Source organism: Peromyscus maniculatus, chromosome 8 (genome assembly GCF_049852395.1).
Source record: "Peromyscus maniculatus bairdii isolate BWxNUB_F1_BW_parent chromosome 8, HU_Pman_BW_mat_3.1, whole genome shotgun sequence".
NCBI classification, from domain to species: Eukaryota; Metazoa; Chordata; class Mammalia; order Rodentia; family Cricetidae; genus Peromyscus; species Peromyscus maniculatus.
Genome location: NC_134859.1, coordinates 59,159,207 through 59,177,091, shown reverse-complemented (window position 1 = coordinate 59,177,091; position 17,885 = coordinate 59,159,207). Strand labels below are relative to the sequence as shown.

General features: G+C 48.9%; 1 protein-coding gene across 3 annotated transcripts in view; it reads right to left on the bottom strand.

Annotated features, from left to right (window-relative positions):
• The window catches only part of Itgae (integrin subunit alpha E), a 59,731-nt gene that overhangs the window by 13,010 nt on the left and 28,836 nt on the right, over positions 1 to 17,885 (bottom strand). For all 3 annotated transcript variants that reach the window (XM_076542856.1, XM_006992215.4, XM_076542855.1), the window contains exons 16-23: positions 17,340 to 17,470; positions 15,360 to 15,490; positions 13,391 to 13,554; positions 11,379 to 11,507; positions 6,225 to 6,298; positions 3,145 to 3,277; positions 1,495 to 1,593; positions 531 to 610 (exon numbers count right to left, since the gene is read on the bottom strand). In XM_076542856.1, coding sequence (XP_076398971.1) covers positions 531 to 610; positions 1,495 to 1,593; positions 3,145 to 3,277; positions 6,225 to 6,298; positions 11,379 to 11,507; positions 13,391 to 13,554; positions 15,360 to 15,490; positions 17,340 to 17,470 — 941 coding nt within the window. The remainder of the gene's footprint in view (positions 1 to 530; positions 611 to 1,494; positions 1,594 to 3,144; positions 3,278 to 6,224; positions 6,299 to 11,378; positions 11,508 to 13,390; positions 13,555 to 15,359; positions 15,491 to 17,339; positions 17,471 to 17,885) is intronic.

Genomic DNA, 17,885 nt, shown 5'->3' with positions numbered 1-17,885 from the left:
ATAGAAGACAGTATCACCTCCTAACTCATGGCAATCAAAATTAGTTCTAGAATGCTGAGCATGGTGGCACACGCCTTTGATCCCAGCACTCGGGAGGCAGAGGCAGGCAGATTTCTGAGTTCGAGGACAGCCTGGTCTACAGAGCAAGTACCAGGACAGCCAGGGCTACACAGAGAAATCCTGTCTCAAAAAAAAAAAAAAATCAGACATTGCCTCAGGAGTAGAATTGACCTTGTTTGACCCCTTCCTAGCACCATACCCTGTCCTACCTTTGAACATGATAGAACATGATAGAGTTCTATCAGAGTTGAGAAGGTCAGAACTAGGACTCCAGCTCTACAAGAATATACCCTGGTGTTCCTTTGTGTGAATGCAAATATCTTAAGTATCTTTGATGAGAGGAAACTTCCGTGGGCTCAGTGAGGTACCCCCTTTCTCCCAGAACAGCGAGAGAGCCAGAGCACTCGGCTGGAACACAAGACTTCCCCCCAAGGCCAGATCCTAAGTCTGCTAACACAGTCACCACTTACTTAGAGATGGTCACAGTGATGTCTGCTGTCCTGTTTGGAAAGACACTCTCCTCTAGCTGCCAAATTACTGAGACATTTACCTGTTTTGAAGGAGGAAATTAAACGAGTGAGTGGGGGAACAAGTCACTTGATAACTGCTCACCAGCCACAGCCCAGACTGTCTCAAACTGGCTGTGGTGGTTTGGACAAGAATGGCCCCATGCGCTCAAACATTTGAATGACAGAGAGTGGAACTTGACAGGATAGGAAGGATTAGAAGGTGTCTTTGTTGGAGGAAGTATGTCACTGGTTAGGGATGTGGAGTGGGGTGCGTTGAGTTTTCAAACGCCCACGCCAGGCCAGTCTGCTTGTGGATCAGGAGGTAGCTCTCAGCTACTTCTCCAGCACCTGCCTGTCTGCTTCCTGCCTTGATGAAAATGGACTAACCCTCTGAAACTGTAAGCAAGCTCCCAATTAAATGCTTTCTTTTCTAAGAGTTGCCTTGGTCACCTGGTCGCTTCACAGCAATAGAACAATGACCAAAACCCTGGCTAAGCAGCACTAGTTAACCCAGTTTACATTTCTCATGTGTTTTGTTTTGTTTTGTTTTTTTTGTAGCACAGCCGCTATTTCATATAAGCTTCGCTATGCAAATACCGAGTGAACCAAACAGACGGCGTTATTCTCCTTCTACGAGTAAGGGAAAGTACAGCAGAGTTGCTGAACGGCACGAAGATAATTTGGTCTGATATTCCTTCCATACTACCCCCACTTCCCTCTGCTTTCCTCGGACAGCCAGCACTGGCCATCAGGAACTTTTCCCTACACCCCCACTGTTCCCCATTTCAGGGCAGGCTTAGCAGTTCTCAACACTGCTGCATGGTGACCACAGCAAAGGGAAGCATAGGGACCACAGCTGAAAGATGCAGATGAGGCTGGGAGCTCGAGGGGAATGAGAAGAGCCATCTAATCCCAACAGACTCACAGATGACCTCTTGAGTATGGGGTGACCAATCTTGCAGTTCACGACCAGGGCAGAAGCAGCTGGCTTGGGGTCATCACACTGAATGTCTGGAGAGAGTGGCTGTTAAAACAGAAGAAGGTGTTTTAGTTTGGGTTTTAATTTTTTTTTTATGGGTAGGAGTGTTTTGCCTGCATGTGAATGCCTGGTGCCCTCGGAGGTCAGAAGGGGGTGTCAGATTCCCCTGGAACTGGAGTTATAGGTGGTTGTGAGCTGCCATGTAGCTGCTGGGACTCAAACCCAGGTCCTCTGGAAGAACAGCAGGTGCTCTTAACTGAGCCATCTCTCCAGCCCCAAAAGATGCTCGAGGAGGAAAAGGAGCAGTTTCCTCACAGCAACTCAGCAACCATTGGCGGATCTGTCTACGCGTCAGACTTGGCTTACTCACGGCCGGGGGTTGAGTTTGAACCCAAAGCCTAAGGGTAGTGTTCTGTGAGAGAAGCACAGGAGCAGTGGACTCTGGTTCCCGCTGACAGGGCTGTATAAAGTCCTCACAGAGAGGAAGACACTGGAACTGGGCTGTGGACCAATGCAAAGTGTCACACTGAGATGGAGGGAAAGCTTGTGTGCGCTCAAGCACTGACTGCTATGCGGCCTTCTAACCAGGGCTCCCCATCTGCATCACCAAACACAGAGAGCTCCTCTCCCCCAGATGGCCCATCATTGCTGGTCTCACCATCACCCTTTCTATTCTAGATAGGTAGAAGATAATTTCAACTTTTCTCAATAGATGCTAACTTAGCCACAGTAGATTCACTCTCTCTCTCTCTCTCTCTCTCTCTCTCTCTCTCTCTCTCTCTCTCTCTCTCTCTCTCACACACACACACACACACACACACACACACACACACACACACACTCCTGGCAAACCTATAGTCCCAACAGAGTCAAGTTTTACTAACTCACTACCATGAGGACTGTCTTGTGGGGTGTCTTCACTCAGCAAAGGGAAAGGCAGAGTTGCCGAGGGTTGGGGGTGTGGGGTTAAGGAAAAAGGCAGATGAAGCAGTCCAGAAAGCCTCACAGCAGAGCAGAGTAAAGGGTCAGGTGATGCCAGGGGTGGCACCATCCCAACTGGGTTAACATACACGCCATGAGGAAGCTGTGTCCAGAAACACTGCATCTGCAGCCCTGTCCCTTAGATGGACACTGAATCTACTTCTCTCTGTCAGAGGGACTTAGATTCCCCCAGACAAGAGCAGGGTGGTTTCCTACTTTCCGAAAGAACTTCAAGCCTCAGAGTTTCTGACCATCTTTGAATTAAGAGAACAGAACATCTCAGTGTCGTGACACCTGGCAGCCACATGCTTGCAAGCCCGTCTTTGCAACTGGCCTTGTGACTGGGGAACAGTTGGGTAGAATTTTCGCTTCCTCAATTCCTTAGGCATTAGAATACATCTCTCACAATCCCGGTTAAAGAAGACTGTATGCAGGGAGGGGTGATTATGTGGTACCACTGAAGGTTTCTAGGGCCCAGGATTGGAGAGAATTTGTCTAATTGAGATTCCTGTACTGGATGGAGCAGAACGAGGCTGGTGGCAATGGCAGAGAAGCAGGTAGACAACGAGGGAAAGGCATGGCAGTGTGTTTCCCAAGCCGCCGTGTCCCAGGTACCTTCTGTATCCTCTTAAACTGTAAGTTTCTGGGATAATTCAGAGCCATGATTGTCATGTAGGAATCTTCCCCGGAGTTAGTCAGGCTGATGTTCATGGTCAGCTCCTTTGTGACTCCCACCACCAGCTCCTGCCTGCAAAGGGGGAAGGGGAGAGAGAGAGAGAGAGAATCAGCAGTGCATTCAATCTGTAAAACTTCATGCACTACAGAAAAGCACATTCTTAACTATCACCCAAGATAAACTGTAAAAAGGCCCAGATTTCTCCCTTTTAGTAGAGCTGAACCCCTGGCTGCATGTCCACCTTAACAGCTTAGTCACTAAGCAGTTAGTGAAATTATAACCACTTACTTAGTGGTTACCATGTACCAAATGCCATGCCAGGTGAGCTCACTTGATCCTCAGAATTACCCTAGAAAGTAGTATATAGTTACTTTGTATTTTACAGAAGAGGAAACCGAAGCTGAAAAACTAGCCTTCACCACTGAGCTATATCCCCAGCTCAGTTTAGGCGTTTGGCTAGTTTTTAAAACAGTTCCAATTTGTTGCTCAGGCTGGTTGGTCTGTCACTCACTGTGTATCCCAGCTGCTCTTGCCATCCTCCTGCCTCAGCCTCCCAGTGCTGGGATTAGATGTGAGCCACAGTGCCTGTCTACGTTTGTTTTTTGAGACAGAGTCTCATTTTGTCCAGGTAGTCGAGTCTAGTTCTCATTTGATTTTGTAGGGGATCCACATCTGCAGAGAAGTCAAAACCCACTGCAACAGTGGAGTCTCTCGGTAGCAGCTTGCTGGCTATGGCCGCTAGGGGGCGATACAGGACAAGCTGAGCACACTACATTTGGAGAGGAACTGGCTGGGAGGCGGATCTTGGTTGGAATTCAGTCCCTGTTGAGAGCAGCTGCGTCTTGAATGAATTCCTTAATGCTGGCCCCACATAATCATGCACATCTAAAATGGAAGTCTTACAAAGATCCACTCAAGGACAGGGACTCTGCCTTGACAACTCCAGACAACTGGTCATCAGCAACTTGACACACATGGCAGCTATTGAGGGCATTTTAAAGACTGCCATATGTCCCAAACCAAACTCAGCTTAGCTCTGGCAACGCCATCATGGAGCTGAACTTTTAGTGATTCAAAGTGGTGCAATAAAACATCTGCAGTGCTGGAAAGATGGTCCACATCCTACTGTCTTACTGATACATTAGCCACATGTGGACATTCAGTGTGATGAGATACAGCAGGTGCCACTAAGGAACTGTTTGGTTTTACATTTTATTTTATTTTTGTTATTTTTTTTTCCAGAGCTGAGGACCGAACCCAGGGCCTTGCGCTTGCTAGTCAAGTGCTCTCCCACTGAGCTAAATCCCCAACTCCAATTACATTTTATTTTAGGTATATGGGTGGGTTTGCCTGCATGAAGTCTGTGCACCACATGCATGCAGTGCCCTGGGAGGCCAGAAGAGGGACCCTGGAACTGGAGTTACAGACAGTTGTGAGCCACCATGTAGTTGCTGGGAATTAAATCTGGGTCCTCTGAAAGAACAGTCAGGGTTCTTAACCACTGGACCATCTCTCTATCCCTGGAATTACAGTTTTTAATAATGCATTTAAATGTGATGACCTTATTATTAAATATTCGACTGGGACTGATGGTGAGTGTATTGGATTATGCAGTTCTAGATGCCAGGGCTGGGCCTTCTCCTGGCTCCCTACCTCTACTGTTAGCAAATCCAAAGACTCTGACTTCAAAAGATAACCACTATCTTTGCTGCCAGCCAGGCTAAGCCACCACCCTCTTACCTGCACCTTCGTTGTCAGGGTAGTAATTATTATCTCCATTTCCTACACTCCGTCATTGTCTAACAGTGGTTCTCAACCTGTGGGCCACGACCCCTTTGAGGGTCAAATGACCCTTTCACAGGGGTCACCTAAGACCATGGGGTGAGGGGTGGGGAAACAGCTATTTACATTACAATTCATAACAGTAGCAAAATTACAGTTATAAAGTAGCAATGAAAATAATTTTTTTTAAGATTTATTTATTTATTTTGTATACAGCATATATGACTGCCGGCCAGAAGAGGGCACCAGATCTCATTACAGATGGTTGTGAGCCACCATGTGGTTGCTGGGAATTGAACTCAGGACCTCTGGAAAAGAAGTCAGTGTTCTTAACCTCTGAGCCATCTCTCCAGCCCGAAAATAATTTTATAATGGGGGTCATCACAACATGAAGAACTGTATTAAAGGGTTGTAGCATTAGGAAGGTTGAGAACCGCTGTTAGACCACTCTCTAGCAAGAGCTAGACTCTTAAAATGTGAGCCCACCTCACTCCTCTGGCCTCCCAGCTCACATTCAAGGCCCTTCTAAGGTCCCATGGGACGCCCCCCCCCTTAGACTTTCCCTCCCTCTCCCATGTTACTCTCCTTCCCTCTCACCCTTCACATGGAATCCATGCTCCACCTTCCACGTGCCAGGGCTGCTTCCAGCAGGGTATTTGCACTCCCTTCAAATACCACACGGATGGTAGCCACCTCCTCCTGTCACCCCCTGACCATCCTATTTAAAACCTCACCCCTTCTCTTGGTGCCATATCTCATCTACCTGAAGTTTACTCAGCTATCACTTTCCCTTTTAGTACCAGGAGGGCAAAGATTTTTGTCTGTACCATTGACTGAGGTGTTTCCCAGTATCTAAAGCCCCTGGAACTCCAGAAATACTCAATGAATTCATTCATGAATTTGGCCAAGAGGTGAACCAGAGGAAATTCTAGGAGTGAGGATCACTGTGAACATAGCATGGTCCAGGGGGTCAAGAGACCTGGGTTCAGGTTCACCAAGTGGCCACTGAGAATCTAATGCCACAACTTCAACTATTTCCTGATCTGTATAATGGGAAGACAAATCTTTATCTTGCCCCCCTCACAGGGTGGCTGAAATAACAGATACAAAATCCTGTTGAGGACCATGAGGAGAAGGGGAAAGGAATGTGCGTGGATCTGGGTGAGAGGCTTGCCCAGGTGAATCCTCAGGAGGACATGAGCTGCAGAAACGATGCTGATAACAAGATTCAACTCACTGCGAGATGGTGGTGGTCAGCTGGACCTCGGCAACACAGAATACTTTGTTCTTGCAGTCCTTCTCGTAGGGCAGCTGTATGTAGACAAAGGCAAGCAGAGTCAGCCCTGGGGCCCTACCTTTCCCAGCAACCCTGACTCCGACCTTCTCCTTGGGGTACTTCTGCCCATCATGCCCTCCTGCTTGAAGAAGCATGGCTCAAAGAGAGTGACGGCTGACAGCTGGGACTCTGCCCACATAGCCAAGGGAGCTGTGTGTGTGTGACATTCCTAGACAACACGGGCACACTGTGATCTAGGCCTTTTGCCAAGCTCAAATGTGGGATGACCTTTGTGGAATGATAGGCATGTTGCTGGGTTTGTATCGTGTGCATCTCTCTGCCTCCAACATCTGGGAAGGCAAACCTTTGTGAAGGAAAGCTTCCTTAGTCCTTGGGAGTATAGGCAGAAACAGCTGGGGCAGGAACAGGAACTGACCAGATACTGCAGGTGAATCTTTGCCAGCACCCCACCCCCCCCACCCCACCCCCACCCCCACCCCCACCCCCACCCCCACCCCGCCACACACACACACACCCCTGTGCCGGTCTTCTTGGTAAGTCTTCCCTTGTAATTCTGCATGCAAGTCACAAGTAAATCAGAGAGTCACATCTGCTTGTAATCCTAGCCCTGCGGGTACTGTGGCGCAATGGTGAGTTTGAGGCCTGGGCTACATAGCAAGACCTTGTCTCAAAAGCAGACAAACAAAAGACACATTTGGTTCAGAAGCTCTCTTCAAGATTGAAAAACCGCAGTTTGAGTTGGAAAAAAAAAAAAAAAAAACAAGTATTGTAACGTAGCCAAGTCTAGTTTTTTTTTTTTTTTCAGCGAAGGAAACGGCCAGCTCTCCAGCTTAAGAGTCTGCCTGTAGCTCCCCAGCAGCTGGAGATCACTGTGGGGCAGCTTTCTGCAGGGATCGCAGTGGGCTGGGCTTGGAGAGGGAGCCCTGAGCTCAGCTCAAAAGGAGACCATGCACTTGCCAGAAAAGAAAGATGCAGCTTGCAAGTCACAGTGCGGAGCTCTGAGCTCTGTCCAACTGGATCAACACATGTGTGCTGTCTAATTTGCATTTGTTTTGGTGCTGGGATTGAAACCCAGGGTCCACGCCCCAGGTCCTGTTTTGTTTTGTTTAATTTAAATTTTATTTCTTTTTACTGCATGTTGTATACAATCCATGTATGTGAGTGTGGGCACATGCATGCCACACAGTGCCCTGTGGATGTCAGAGGACAGCTCTCAGGAGTCATTTCTCTCCCTCGGCCAGGAACTCTGTGACCTGAACTCTGGTCATCAGGCTTGCACAGTAAGTGCCCCCACCTTCTCCATCCATCCCTGATGAAAGACAACAGGGTTAACCCATCCTAGCTCCCAGCTGCAATGCATCCCCTGCTAACAGCTGCATACTCACAGCACCTACTTTTTCCTCATCCCTTTTATTGATGGAATAAATATTTTAAAAATCTCTTTCCCTAACCATCACAGTAATAATCGACGACTTACAAATAGACATTGAGCAGGAAATGTACATCTCAAGTTTTCTCCCTAAAATACTCGTTTACAAAGGGAAATGGGAGCAGGAATAGTCCAGTCAATGCTGGTCGCCTCCCATGGGATGTCCTGATACAGCTTTACTTCTGTGATGCACCTGCCAAAACGCACAGCCTGGATCTAACTATGAGGAAACACCAGAAATAACCCAACCAAGGGACAGGCTACATCCTTCAAACCCTGAGGGTCCTTAGAGACAAGAAAACAAAAGCTAGGTATGGTGTTGAAGGCCTGTCGTCCTAGTACTCGAAGGAGGAAGATCAGGAGCTCTAGGTCATCCTTGGTTATATAGGGAGTTCAAGGCTAGCCTGGACTATATGAGACCGAGTTGCAAAAGAAAAATAAAGGCTGGAGAGATGGCTCAGCAGTTAAGAACACTAGCTGTTCTTCCAGAGGTCCTGAGTTCAATTCCCAGCACCCACATGGTGGCTTACAACCATCTGAAATGGGATCTGATTCCCTTTTCTCGAATGCATGGAGACAGAGTGCTCATATACATAAAATACAGAAATACATAAATCCTTGCCAGGTTGTGGTGGCACATGCCTTTAATACTAGCACTCGAGAGGCAGAGACAGATAGTTTGAGGCTGGCTTGCTCTACAGAGTTCCAGGACAGCCAGGACTACTACACAGGAGGAACCCTGTCTTGAAAAAACAAAATAAATAAATAAACATAAAAATAAAGACAAGGAAAGACATAAGTCAATCATTCTAGATTAGAAGTGACTGAGACAGTGGCCAGCGCCGGCGGTACACACCTTTAATCCCAGCACTCGGGAGGCAGAGGCAGGCGGATCTCTGTGAGTTCGAGGCCAGCCTGGTCTACAGAGCAAGATCCAGGACAGGCACAAAGCTACACAGAGAAACGCTGTCTTGAAAAACCAAAAAAAAAAAAAAAAAAAAAAAAAAAAAAAAAAAAAGACTCCATGTGTCCAGACAAGCATTCTACCAGCTGAGCTACATCCCCAGAACTTTTTTTTCTTTTGCTAAAAAGCAAGTTAATAGGCATCTACTTGTAGAGTAGATAGCAGTATTCCTTCAATGTTAGTCTGATTTCATTCATCCCATGCTATGTCAGGGAATGGCCTTATTTTGGGGAAGTATATACTGAGCATGGCGGGGTGAAGTCTTGTATATTATTATAAGGACCAGGCTTAATAATATACTTCCCAGGGGCCCAGAAGAGAAACTATGAACAGTGAAAATTATTTTCAGGAAAAGAATCTAAGTACACTGAGCTCTTTGTCCATCTACTTTATTCCTCTGGGATAAGATCCTGTCTACACAGCTTTAGTTCTGTTCTCATGCCTAGCTCCTTTTTTGCCTAATTTCTCTCTATATTTATCTGCTGTCCCCTCTTAAGTTCTATCTTAATTCTCTCATCTTAGTTCCACCCCATCTAGGTTCTCATCCATCTAGTTCCTTCCCATCTCAGCTCCTCCCCCATCTCCTTCTTTCTCTTCTTGTTCTTCCCCATCTGGCTCTTCCTCATCTCGTTCCTCTAGTACTCTCTTCTAGCCCTTCAATCTAGTTCTTCTCCATCTCTGTTTGCTCCTTTCCAGTTCTTACCCATCTAGTTCTTCCATTCTTTTTTTCTTCTTTGTCTTGTCCTTCTCTGAAAATAAAACTGCCTCTTTATCCCTTTGACCCTTATCTCTCCAAGCTATCTCTGCTCCAGACATTTCTGGCCAGTGTGCTCGGTTGCTAGGCAACTTGGTAGGCAACTTCTGTAACAGCTAGATGTACCTGTAAGTTGGAACCCTTCAGTTCTGAGTTAACTGTTAAGGGTGGATCTAAAACTAGAGATAAGACTTCAGAAAGGAGAAAGTTAAGCTTAATTAGCACACCTGCCAGGCCTTCTCAAACAGGTAGTCTGGATGCTTTGCTTAAGTCTGTTCTAGAGAGTACAGAGGTATCTCTGATAAGATACTTTCATCCATCTGGGGATGGTCCTGGCCAGATGCTGCTAATGACGATAATTACAGGGAGTCTTGAACTGAGGTTCTAGCTGCACATAGTCGTCAGCACAGAAGGTTATCTAAATATTCCATTAGTAGAGGGGAAATGGTACCCAATAAATGATGGAAAAGCTACAATAGCACATGAGAAATTCATAGTGGGAAACAGCTAATAATCAAAAGCCAATATCACCAAGACTTCTTGAGCCTCAGCTTGACCTCTGGAAGGTCCTTGGCTTCTTCCAGGTATTATTAGCTTGTCATAATCAGCTGAAATCCTACTTTATATATATTTGCTGCTTACAGCAGTGAAGATATCAGATCTGTAAATTATTCTCAAATGAGAAGTCTTTGTATTTTTTTTCCTTTTTTTGGACAAGGTCCAACTATGTAGCCCTGGGTAGCCTAGAACTTGCTATGTAGATTGACTGGCTTCAAACTCACAGAGATCTGCCTTCAGTCTGTGCTCCCTGAATGCTGGGGTTAAAGGAGTGTGCCACCACACCTACCCCAACTTCCATTTTTTTATTATTATTACATTTTCTAAATTTATTTTACATACCAACCACAGTTTCCCCTCCCTCCTCTCCTCCAGTTCCCTCCCCCCACCTCCTTTCTACACGCCCTCCATCCATGCCTCAGAAAGGGGCAGGCCTCCATGGGAGTCAACAAAGCATGGCCTATCAAGTTGAGGCAGGACCAATCTCCTCCCCTCTGCATCAAGGCTGAGCCAGGCATCCCACCATAGGGAGTAGGTTCCAAAAAGCCAGCTCATGCACCAGGGACAGATCCTGGTCCCCTTGCTAGGGGCCCCACAAACAGACCAAGCTACACAACTGTCATCCACATGCAGAGGGTCTAGGCCGGTCCCATGAAGACTCCCTAGCTGTCGGTCTAGAGCCCATGAGCTCCCACAAGCTCAGGTCAGCTGTCTCTGTAGGTTTCCCCATCATGATCTTGACTCCACCCTAACTACTACTTTTTAATATTCACTTCTTTGTCCCTGATGATTTTTCTGTACTCTATAAGTGGAGATAGGTGGAGGACTCTTGGAGCCATAGCCTGGGTAAGGACAAGGTCACCTTAGGTGTGATAGGATTAGAAAACCCAATCCTTTTATTTGTCCTTGATCATGAAAAAGTTTCTGTTGACACTACCTGCCTGTCTCAGCCACACTGATGGGCACCGAGGTAGAGGTAGGTGCAGGCTTGGTGAGCCAGACACCTCAGTATGAAGGCTCTGAGCAGGGCCTGAGCAAGCAAGTCCAAGAACTTCCTCTCTGCATCTCAGGACAGCCCCAGTCTAGTGCCCACCAGGGACCCACCACACCATCCTCGGATACCATGCAGAGTGAGAGCCCCAGTACACAGTGTATCCATGTGTGTCACCAAGCATGTAGGGAGCACACTGTGTGAACAAGACCAGGGCCACAGCTAGAGACCTGGTACCCCCCGGTGAGCAATGAACAGCAGCCATCTCAGGGGATCCACTGCCCTACCGACACAGTCTGAAGACCTCCCAACTCTAGCCATATTTGAAGTTAGAGGAGCAAGTATTCAATGTGGGATGCCCCCCAAAATGATTAGGTCCTTCTCGTAGGAAGAGTCACCTGGAAGATGGCAGAGGGGTCCCTGTAGTGGTCCAGGATGGCGTTGGGGTGGTCCCTCCTTCCTGCAGGTGTCTGGAACTCGTAGCTGACCTTGATGGTGATGTTGGAAAAGCAGTCGTCCTCACAAAGCTGTGCGTGGCCGGGGAAGACAAGGTCAGAGGTGGATGTGGCGAAGAGGACAAGAAGAAATGAACAGTGACAGCAATGACCAGGAAATCTTCCAAAGGATCCAGGCCCTCAAGTAAGCCACCAAGAGCTTTGGAAGTTTCCCCAGTCTGTCCCACCCATGGGTCTCGGGGCTCTCACCCCAGTACAAAGGGATTCAACTTAGACTTTATGTGGAGGGCAGACAGGAGCCATGGAGGGAAGAGTGTTGGTCCCATGTGAGTTAACAAAGATCTCCAACCAACATGGAGGGCTATTGAGAAGTAAAACCTGAAAATAGGAGGTGGGTAGAGGAGGCCATTTGCTACACTCTATTTAAAGGAGCTTTCTTGTCAGAATAAGAGCCCTGAGGGCTGGTGAGATGGCTTGGTGTGAACAGGTTACAGGTGTTGCTCCCAAGCCCGACAACCTGAGATTAATTTCCAGCACCCACATTGTAGGAGAGAACTGGCTTCCACAGGTTGCTCTCTGACCTTCATATGTACATTGTGGAATGCACAAATAAACAAATAAGAAGCTTTGAACATGAGAGCAATAAACTTGACTGCCTGGTAAAAATACAGTTAGACTCTTTTTTAAATACTTATTTTATTATTTTAACTATGTATATGTATGGGGGTATGTGCACATGAGTACAGGTGCCTAAAGAAGCCAGACATGTTGGATTCCCTGGAGCTGAATTTACAAAGCCCCCAATGTGGTGCTGGGAACCAATTTTGGGTCCTCTAGAAAAGCAATATGCACTCCTAACCACTCAGCTATCTCTCCAGCTCTGTGCCTTTATTTTTAGAGGGCTATAGATGTTCTAGAAACTTTCCTAAGCCAAGTAACAACTAAAAGTGCATTCAAAGCAGAATTTATGAGGTTTTTTTTTTTTTCTGAAACAAATGGTCTATATAGTTGAAAGTTCTAAGACCTGTTAGAATCTGAGTTCCGACAAGGCCTTTTAAAAACCATGCCTCTCAATATCTTTGCCAAGATTTCTTTTTTTAAATAACTTTTTTTTTTTTTTTAAACAGCTCTGGCTGTCCTGGAACTTGCTTTGTAGACCAGGCTGGCTTCAAACTCACAGACATTGACCTGCCTCTGCCTCCCAAGTGCTGGGATTAAAGAAGAGCACCACCACTACCCAGCTAAATAACATTTTAAAATAACTTGGTCTTTCTAGTTCTGCCTTCTAAAGGATTATGTATTTATACATTGTATGTGTATGTGTGTTTTGCCTGTATGTGTGTCTGTGCTCCACGTGAGTACCTAGTGCCCTCGGAAGTCACTAGAAGGCACTGGAGCCCCTGGCACTGGAGTTACAGATGGTTGTGAGCCACCATGTGGGTGCTGAGAGTCAAACCCGGGTCCTCTGGAAGAGCAGTCAGTGTTCTTAACCACTAAACTATCTCTCCAGGCCTCTGATTCTGCCTTTTAATCATTCTGTTTTTCTGATGTAGATTCACTGAAGGCCCTTCAGCCTATTGTTACTATCAGATTAGACAACACAATGACACCAGGCCCCTCCCTGTCCAGCCTCTAGGAAGCTCAGGGACGTGGTCTGTGTTCAGTTTTGGTAGATGCCTTCCCTCTCTCCTGCTCTTTCTCCCTTCTCCCCTTGCTCTTTCCTTCCCAGTGGACTAAACACAGGGCCTCACACACACACAGCGTGCAAAGCACTCCCCATGTCACTGAGTCACACCCACAGCCCCGGCCGCTCGGGTTTGGACTTCTGGTAGGATTCTATTACCAGTGTCTCCTGTGATTCTTGATGTGTTGTGGTTTCAGTTGGCTCATTTGTGTGGAGAGGGTCCTGCATTGCACACATCTTCTCTGGGATGTCGTCTAAATTCTCTGCTTACCTCCTCCTCCGTGGGGATGAGACGGAAGTGCTCACACAGAGAGGACTCCCCGCTCCACTTCCTAAGGGAGCTCTGACAGTTGCTCGCATCTGCGCACTGCAGCCTCTTCCTCTCCTTGGTCACATCCACATCCACCGTGAAGTTGAGTGACATCTCTCTAAGGCCTGGGGTTGAAGACCAGATCTTCTGATGAGGCCAGAAAGGTCAAGGCCCAGACAAAGAGCCCCGGCCTGCTAAGGCTCTGTAAGCCCCTGCTGAACAGTGTCCCTCTGTGGTGTGTGGGCACTTCCTTGGGGCCAGACTCCCAGGTTTTGTTTTTGTTTTTGTTTTTGTGTTTAGACAAGGTGTCACTATATACCCCTGACCTGGAACCTGCTATGTAGACTAAGCTGGCCTTGAATTCACAGAGCTCTACCTGCCTCTGCCTCCTAAGTGCTGGGATTAATGCCCGGCTATTCACCATCATTTTGAGGGTGATTTCCAATCCCCATTAGTTCTGGTATCCCTGGCTAGGGTTTCTCGGTGTTCTGGATCCATACCCAGCACATTGCTTGGTTAAGTCCAATCTTAGGGAAAGAGAGTTTAGGCAGGTGTGCTGACTAGTTTCATGTCAACTGGCACAAGTGACAGTCCTTTGGAAGAGGGGACCGAGTTGAGGAAATGTCCCCACTAGACTGGCTTGTGGAAAAGCCTGTGGTGCGTCTTCTCGATTGATGGTTAATGTAGGAGGGCCCCGCTCACTGTGAGCAGTGATAGCCCAGGCTGGTGGTCCCAGGTGCTATGAGAAAGCAGGCTGAGCAAGCCATAAGGAGCAAGCCAGTAAGCAGCATCCCTCCACAACTTCTGCTTCCAGGTTCCTGCCTTTACTTCTTGCCCTGAATTTCCTGGATGATGGACCGCAAACCGTAAACTGTAAGAAACCCTTTATTCCCCAAGTTGTTTTTGGTCATCATGTTTTTATCACAGCACTAAGAAACCGGGAGAGTAAAGTGGAAGGGGGCGGGGGAAGGAGAGAAGGGGAGAAGAAGACGAGGAGGAAGGGGAAGGGAGAGAGGGAGGTTGAAGAAAGGAGGAGGGAGAAGAGGAGGAAGGGGAAAGGTACAGGAAGTGGAGAGTGAAATCATGAAATCTGAGCACAGCGGGGCTAGAACTATCTTGGAGATTGCGTGAGTCAAGTCCCTTACTGTGCAGAACAGAAACCAGGACCTAGCAAGAGAAGGACGCCTACCCGGTGTCACCCAGCCCTCCATAGTCTCTGTGTCCTAAGAATAGTAAGTCTACCCTTTTTTCTTTCCTTTTTGAAACAGGCTTTCATGTAGCCCAGGCTGTTCTTGAACTCAGTATGTAGCTGAGAATGACCTTGAACTCTTGATCCCTCTGCCCATCTCCCTTGTGCCGGGATTTCAAGCTCACACGTCTATACCAGGCCAGGTCTGTTGTTTTCTACCCTTGGGTCTTCATGACCCTCACCCAAGAGGACTGCTTCATGACTTGCAGGGAGTCGTCGCTAGAATGAGGTTTAAACCTCGGGGACTTTGCTGGGAGACTGTTGGAAGGGAGCTCTGGGCCCTGGACACCTGGGCTGTGACAACCACACCCTCCTTCCTCTGGCCTTCTTCCTTCTGAAAACACACCCCCGGAGCGTCAGATAGGGATGGAAGAGCAGCCAGGCCTCCAGCATGTTCTCCAAGGTGTAAATCGTGGAGAGAGAGTCTCTGGGGTCCCTGCAATGCTCAGGTGGGGAGCAGAGGTGAGAATAGGACAGCTGCTGCCTTTCTGAACACAGTTCCAGAAAACCCCCTCCTGCCAACACCACGCCGATCTCAGCTAATCTGCTTCCTGGGGCATAGTCATTTAACCAAAGTCAAGACACAGGAGCCAGGCTCCAGGAGAGGGACCAGGACCGCCCCTACAAGCCAATCAGGAAAGACGGCAACACCACCCGGGCACCCCAGGCAGCTATTATTACCTTGCTTAGAGGCCTCACTTGAGGAGCCAACTTCAAAACACAGTTCTACATCCATCTCGCCTTGGAAGGCCATCGGCAGTAAAGTGGGGGTGAAGGTCATGGACACGGTCAGGTCAACCACGGGTCGTGAGCTGAAGACCAGGAAGAGGTCCGTGAGAAGTGAGCACAGATGCTGTCCCATTCAACAGCTCCAACAGGATATATTAACAGTGGGGAAAGAGACAAGGCTTTGCTCTTGGGGGGAAGCAGACAACCGCCAATAAAGAGGGATAGAGACACACAAGGTGCTGGCGATGCCATCATAAGGTAAGGAGACAGAAATGGAGGCTGCTTAGATCAGGTGGTCCGAAGGCACTCCCGATAAGGAGGCCTTGAAAGTGAAAGCCAGTAACAAGAAAGAGCCAGCTCTGTGAAGGTCTGAGGAGGAAGCATTCCAGGCAGAAAAATCAGCTGGTGCAAAGGGCCTGTGCCAGGACGAGGCTGGTTTGTTTGAGAAACACCAAGGACAGAGAGCCTGGAACATAGTGAAGTGGACTGTGGTAACAAGCCGAGGACTGGGGGGGTGGGCGGGGCCAATCACAGACAGCCCTGGAGGGTGGGCAGGGCCAATCACAGACAGCCCTGGAGGGTGGGCGGGGCCAATCACAGACAGCCCTGGAGGGTGGGCAGGGCCAATCACAGACAGCCCTGGAGGGTGGGCGGGGCCAATCACAGACAGCCCTGGAGGGTGGGCGGGGCCAATCACAGACAGCCCCGGAGGGTGGGCGGGACCAACAACAGACAGTCCCGGGGGTGGGCGGGGCCAATCACAGACAGCCCTGGAGGGTGGGCGGGGCCAATCACAGACAGCCCTGGAGGGTGGGTAGGGCCAATCACAGACAGCCCTGGAGGCGATGACAAGGAACTGGTTTTACTCAGGTGGGAGTCGCTGAGGGGTTTTTAAGCAGCAGGGTAGAGCCGTAGCAGAGAGGGATCGCCTCAAGAGAGCACAGGGAAGTCTACGTGTTGGTTCTGGGGAGAGATGACAGCCCCTGTGCTGGGAGGTGTTTTGGAGTTGAAGTCAGTAAAATGGATGGAGGAAGGATGAAGAGGAAGCTTACCCAGGGCTTTTGTCCTCTGCAGCCCAGAGGGCCTTGAGCTGGGGACCTCCCTGCCTCAGCCTCCGAGTAGCTGAGATTACAGGCCCATGCCAACAGGCCCCGTCCTAGAATGTAATCCTCACTCCTATTTAAAAAAACTATTTTATTACAATTTATTTATGTGTACATGTGTATTTGTCTGTATATGTCATGTATCTAAGATTAGGGCCATCCCCTGAATATGGAGTTAAAAGCAGTTGTAAGCTGCCTGATGTGGGTGCTGGGAATTGAACTCGGGTCCACCGCAGGAACAATACATGTTCTTAACCACTGAGCCATCTCTCCAGACCAATCCTCACTCTCTAGGTGGGTGATACAGTGCCATTTGATGAGACAGGAGCTGAGGGGGAGGGGCAGACTGGGGATGGAAGGTGGGAAGAGCAGGTGCTCCGTTTGGAGGCCTGTTCACTTGGAGATGTTGGTGAGCAGACAACAGGTGTGGGACTCTCTGGAGAGGGTTGGGTAGACAGGGGCTCTAGCCCCGGGACTGAAAATTGCCTGCAGGTAGAATCCAGGGGCCCTGAAATCCACAGCTCCCCACCCCCAGCACTGTGCTATCTACCCCTTGTATTTTCTCACGTTATTTCCCTCCCATTCCTGTAAGGCAGGCACTGTCATTATTCCCAATTGTAGATAAGAAAGTTGAGACTTAGAATTCAGCAGCCCACCCAGCCATACTGTTGAGAGGGGCAGAGCCAACTTACCCAGGCAGACCTCAGAAACGGTGCCCCTTCCCATAGTTCCTCCCTCCCTTAGCGCTTGGAATCTGCAGGACCCACTCAGTGCAGAACAAGGAATAAAGGCTGGGGCTCGAGTCACCGAAGTCAGGGCAGACCCCTACCGAAGCACAGCTGCCCGGTCCCGAGAGCCCACCGTGATGTCAGCCAGGCCATCGCCATCGAAATCCAAACCACCAGCCACAGACATGCCGAAGTAGCGGAGTCCCGAGGCCACAGAGGAGGCTCTGATCCGCTGGGGAAGGAGAAAGAGAAGCTTCGCCTTCTATTGCAGCATGACGCGCCTCCCACCCCGTCTCTGGGAAAGTGATATCTGGGTGGAGCCCCGAAGGGCAGCAAGCGGCGGGGAAGAGCAGAGCTCTGCTCTGAGAACGCAGTGGAGGCTCAGTGCAGGGGTCAGGTGGGGCAGGAGGGGGTAAAGGGATGTGAGTGCGCGGAGACTTGATGTGGGCTGGGCTGGGGGCATCAGGAAAGGCTCTCCGGAAGAGTCACTTCACCAGGAACACAGTTCAGAAGCATCCCTGGAGGCACAGGGAGAAGAGGGGCTGAAGGTGGGAGCTGGGGCCCTGGGGGGGGGGGGAAGGAGGGGGGATGGAAGGCCTAAGCTGATGCCCTGGTGTGTTTGAGGGAGGGGGGTGCAGAGCTAGAAT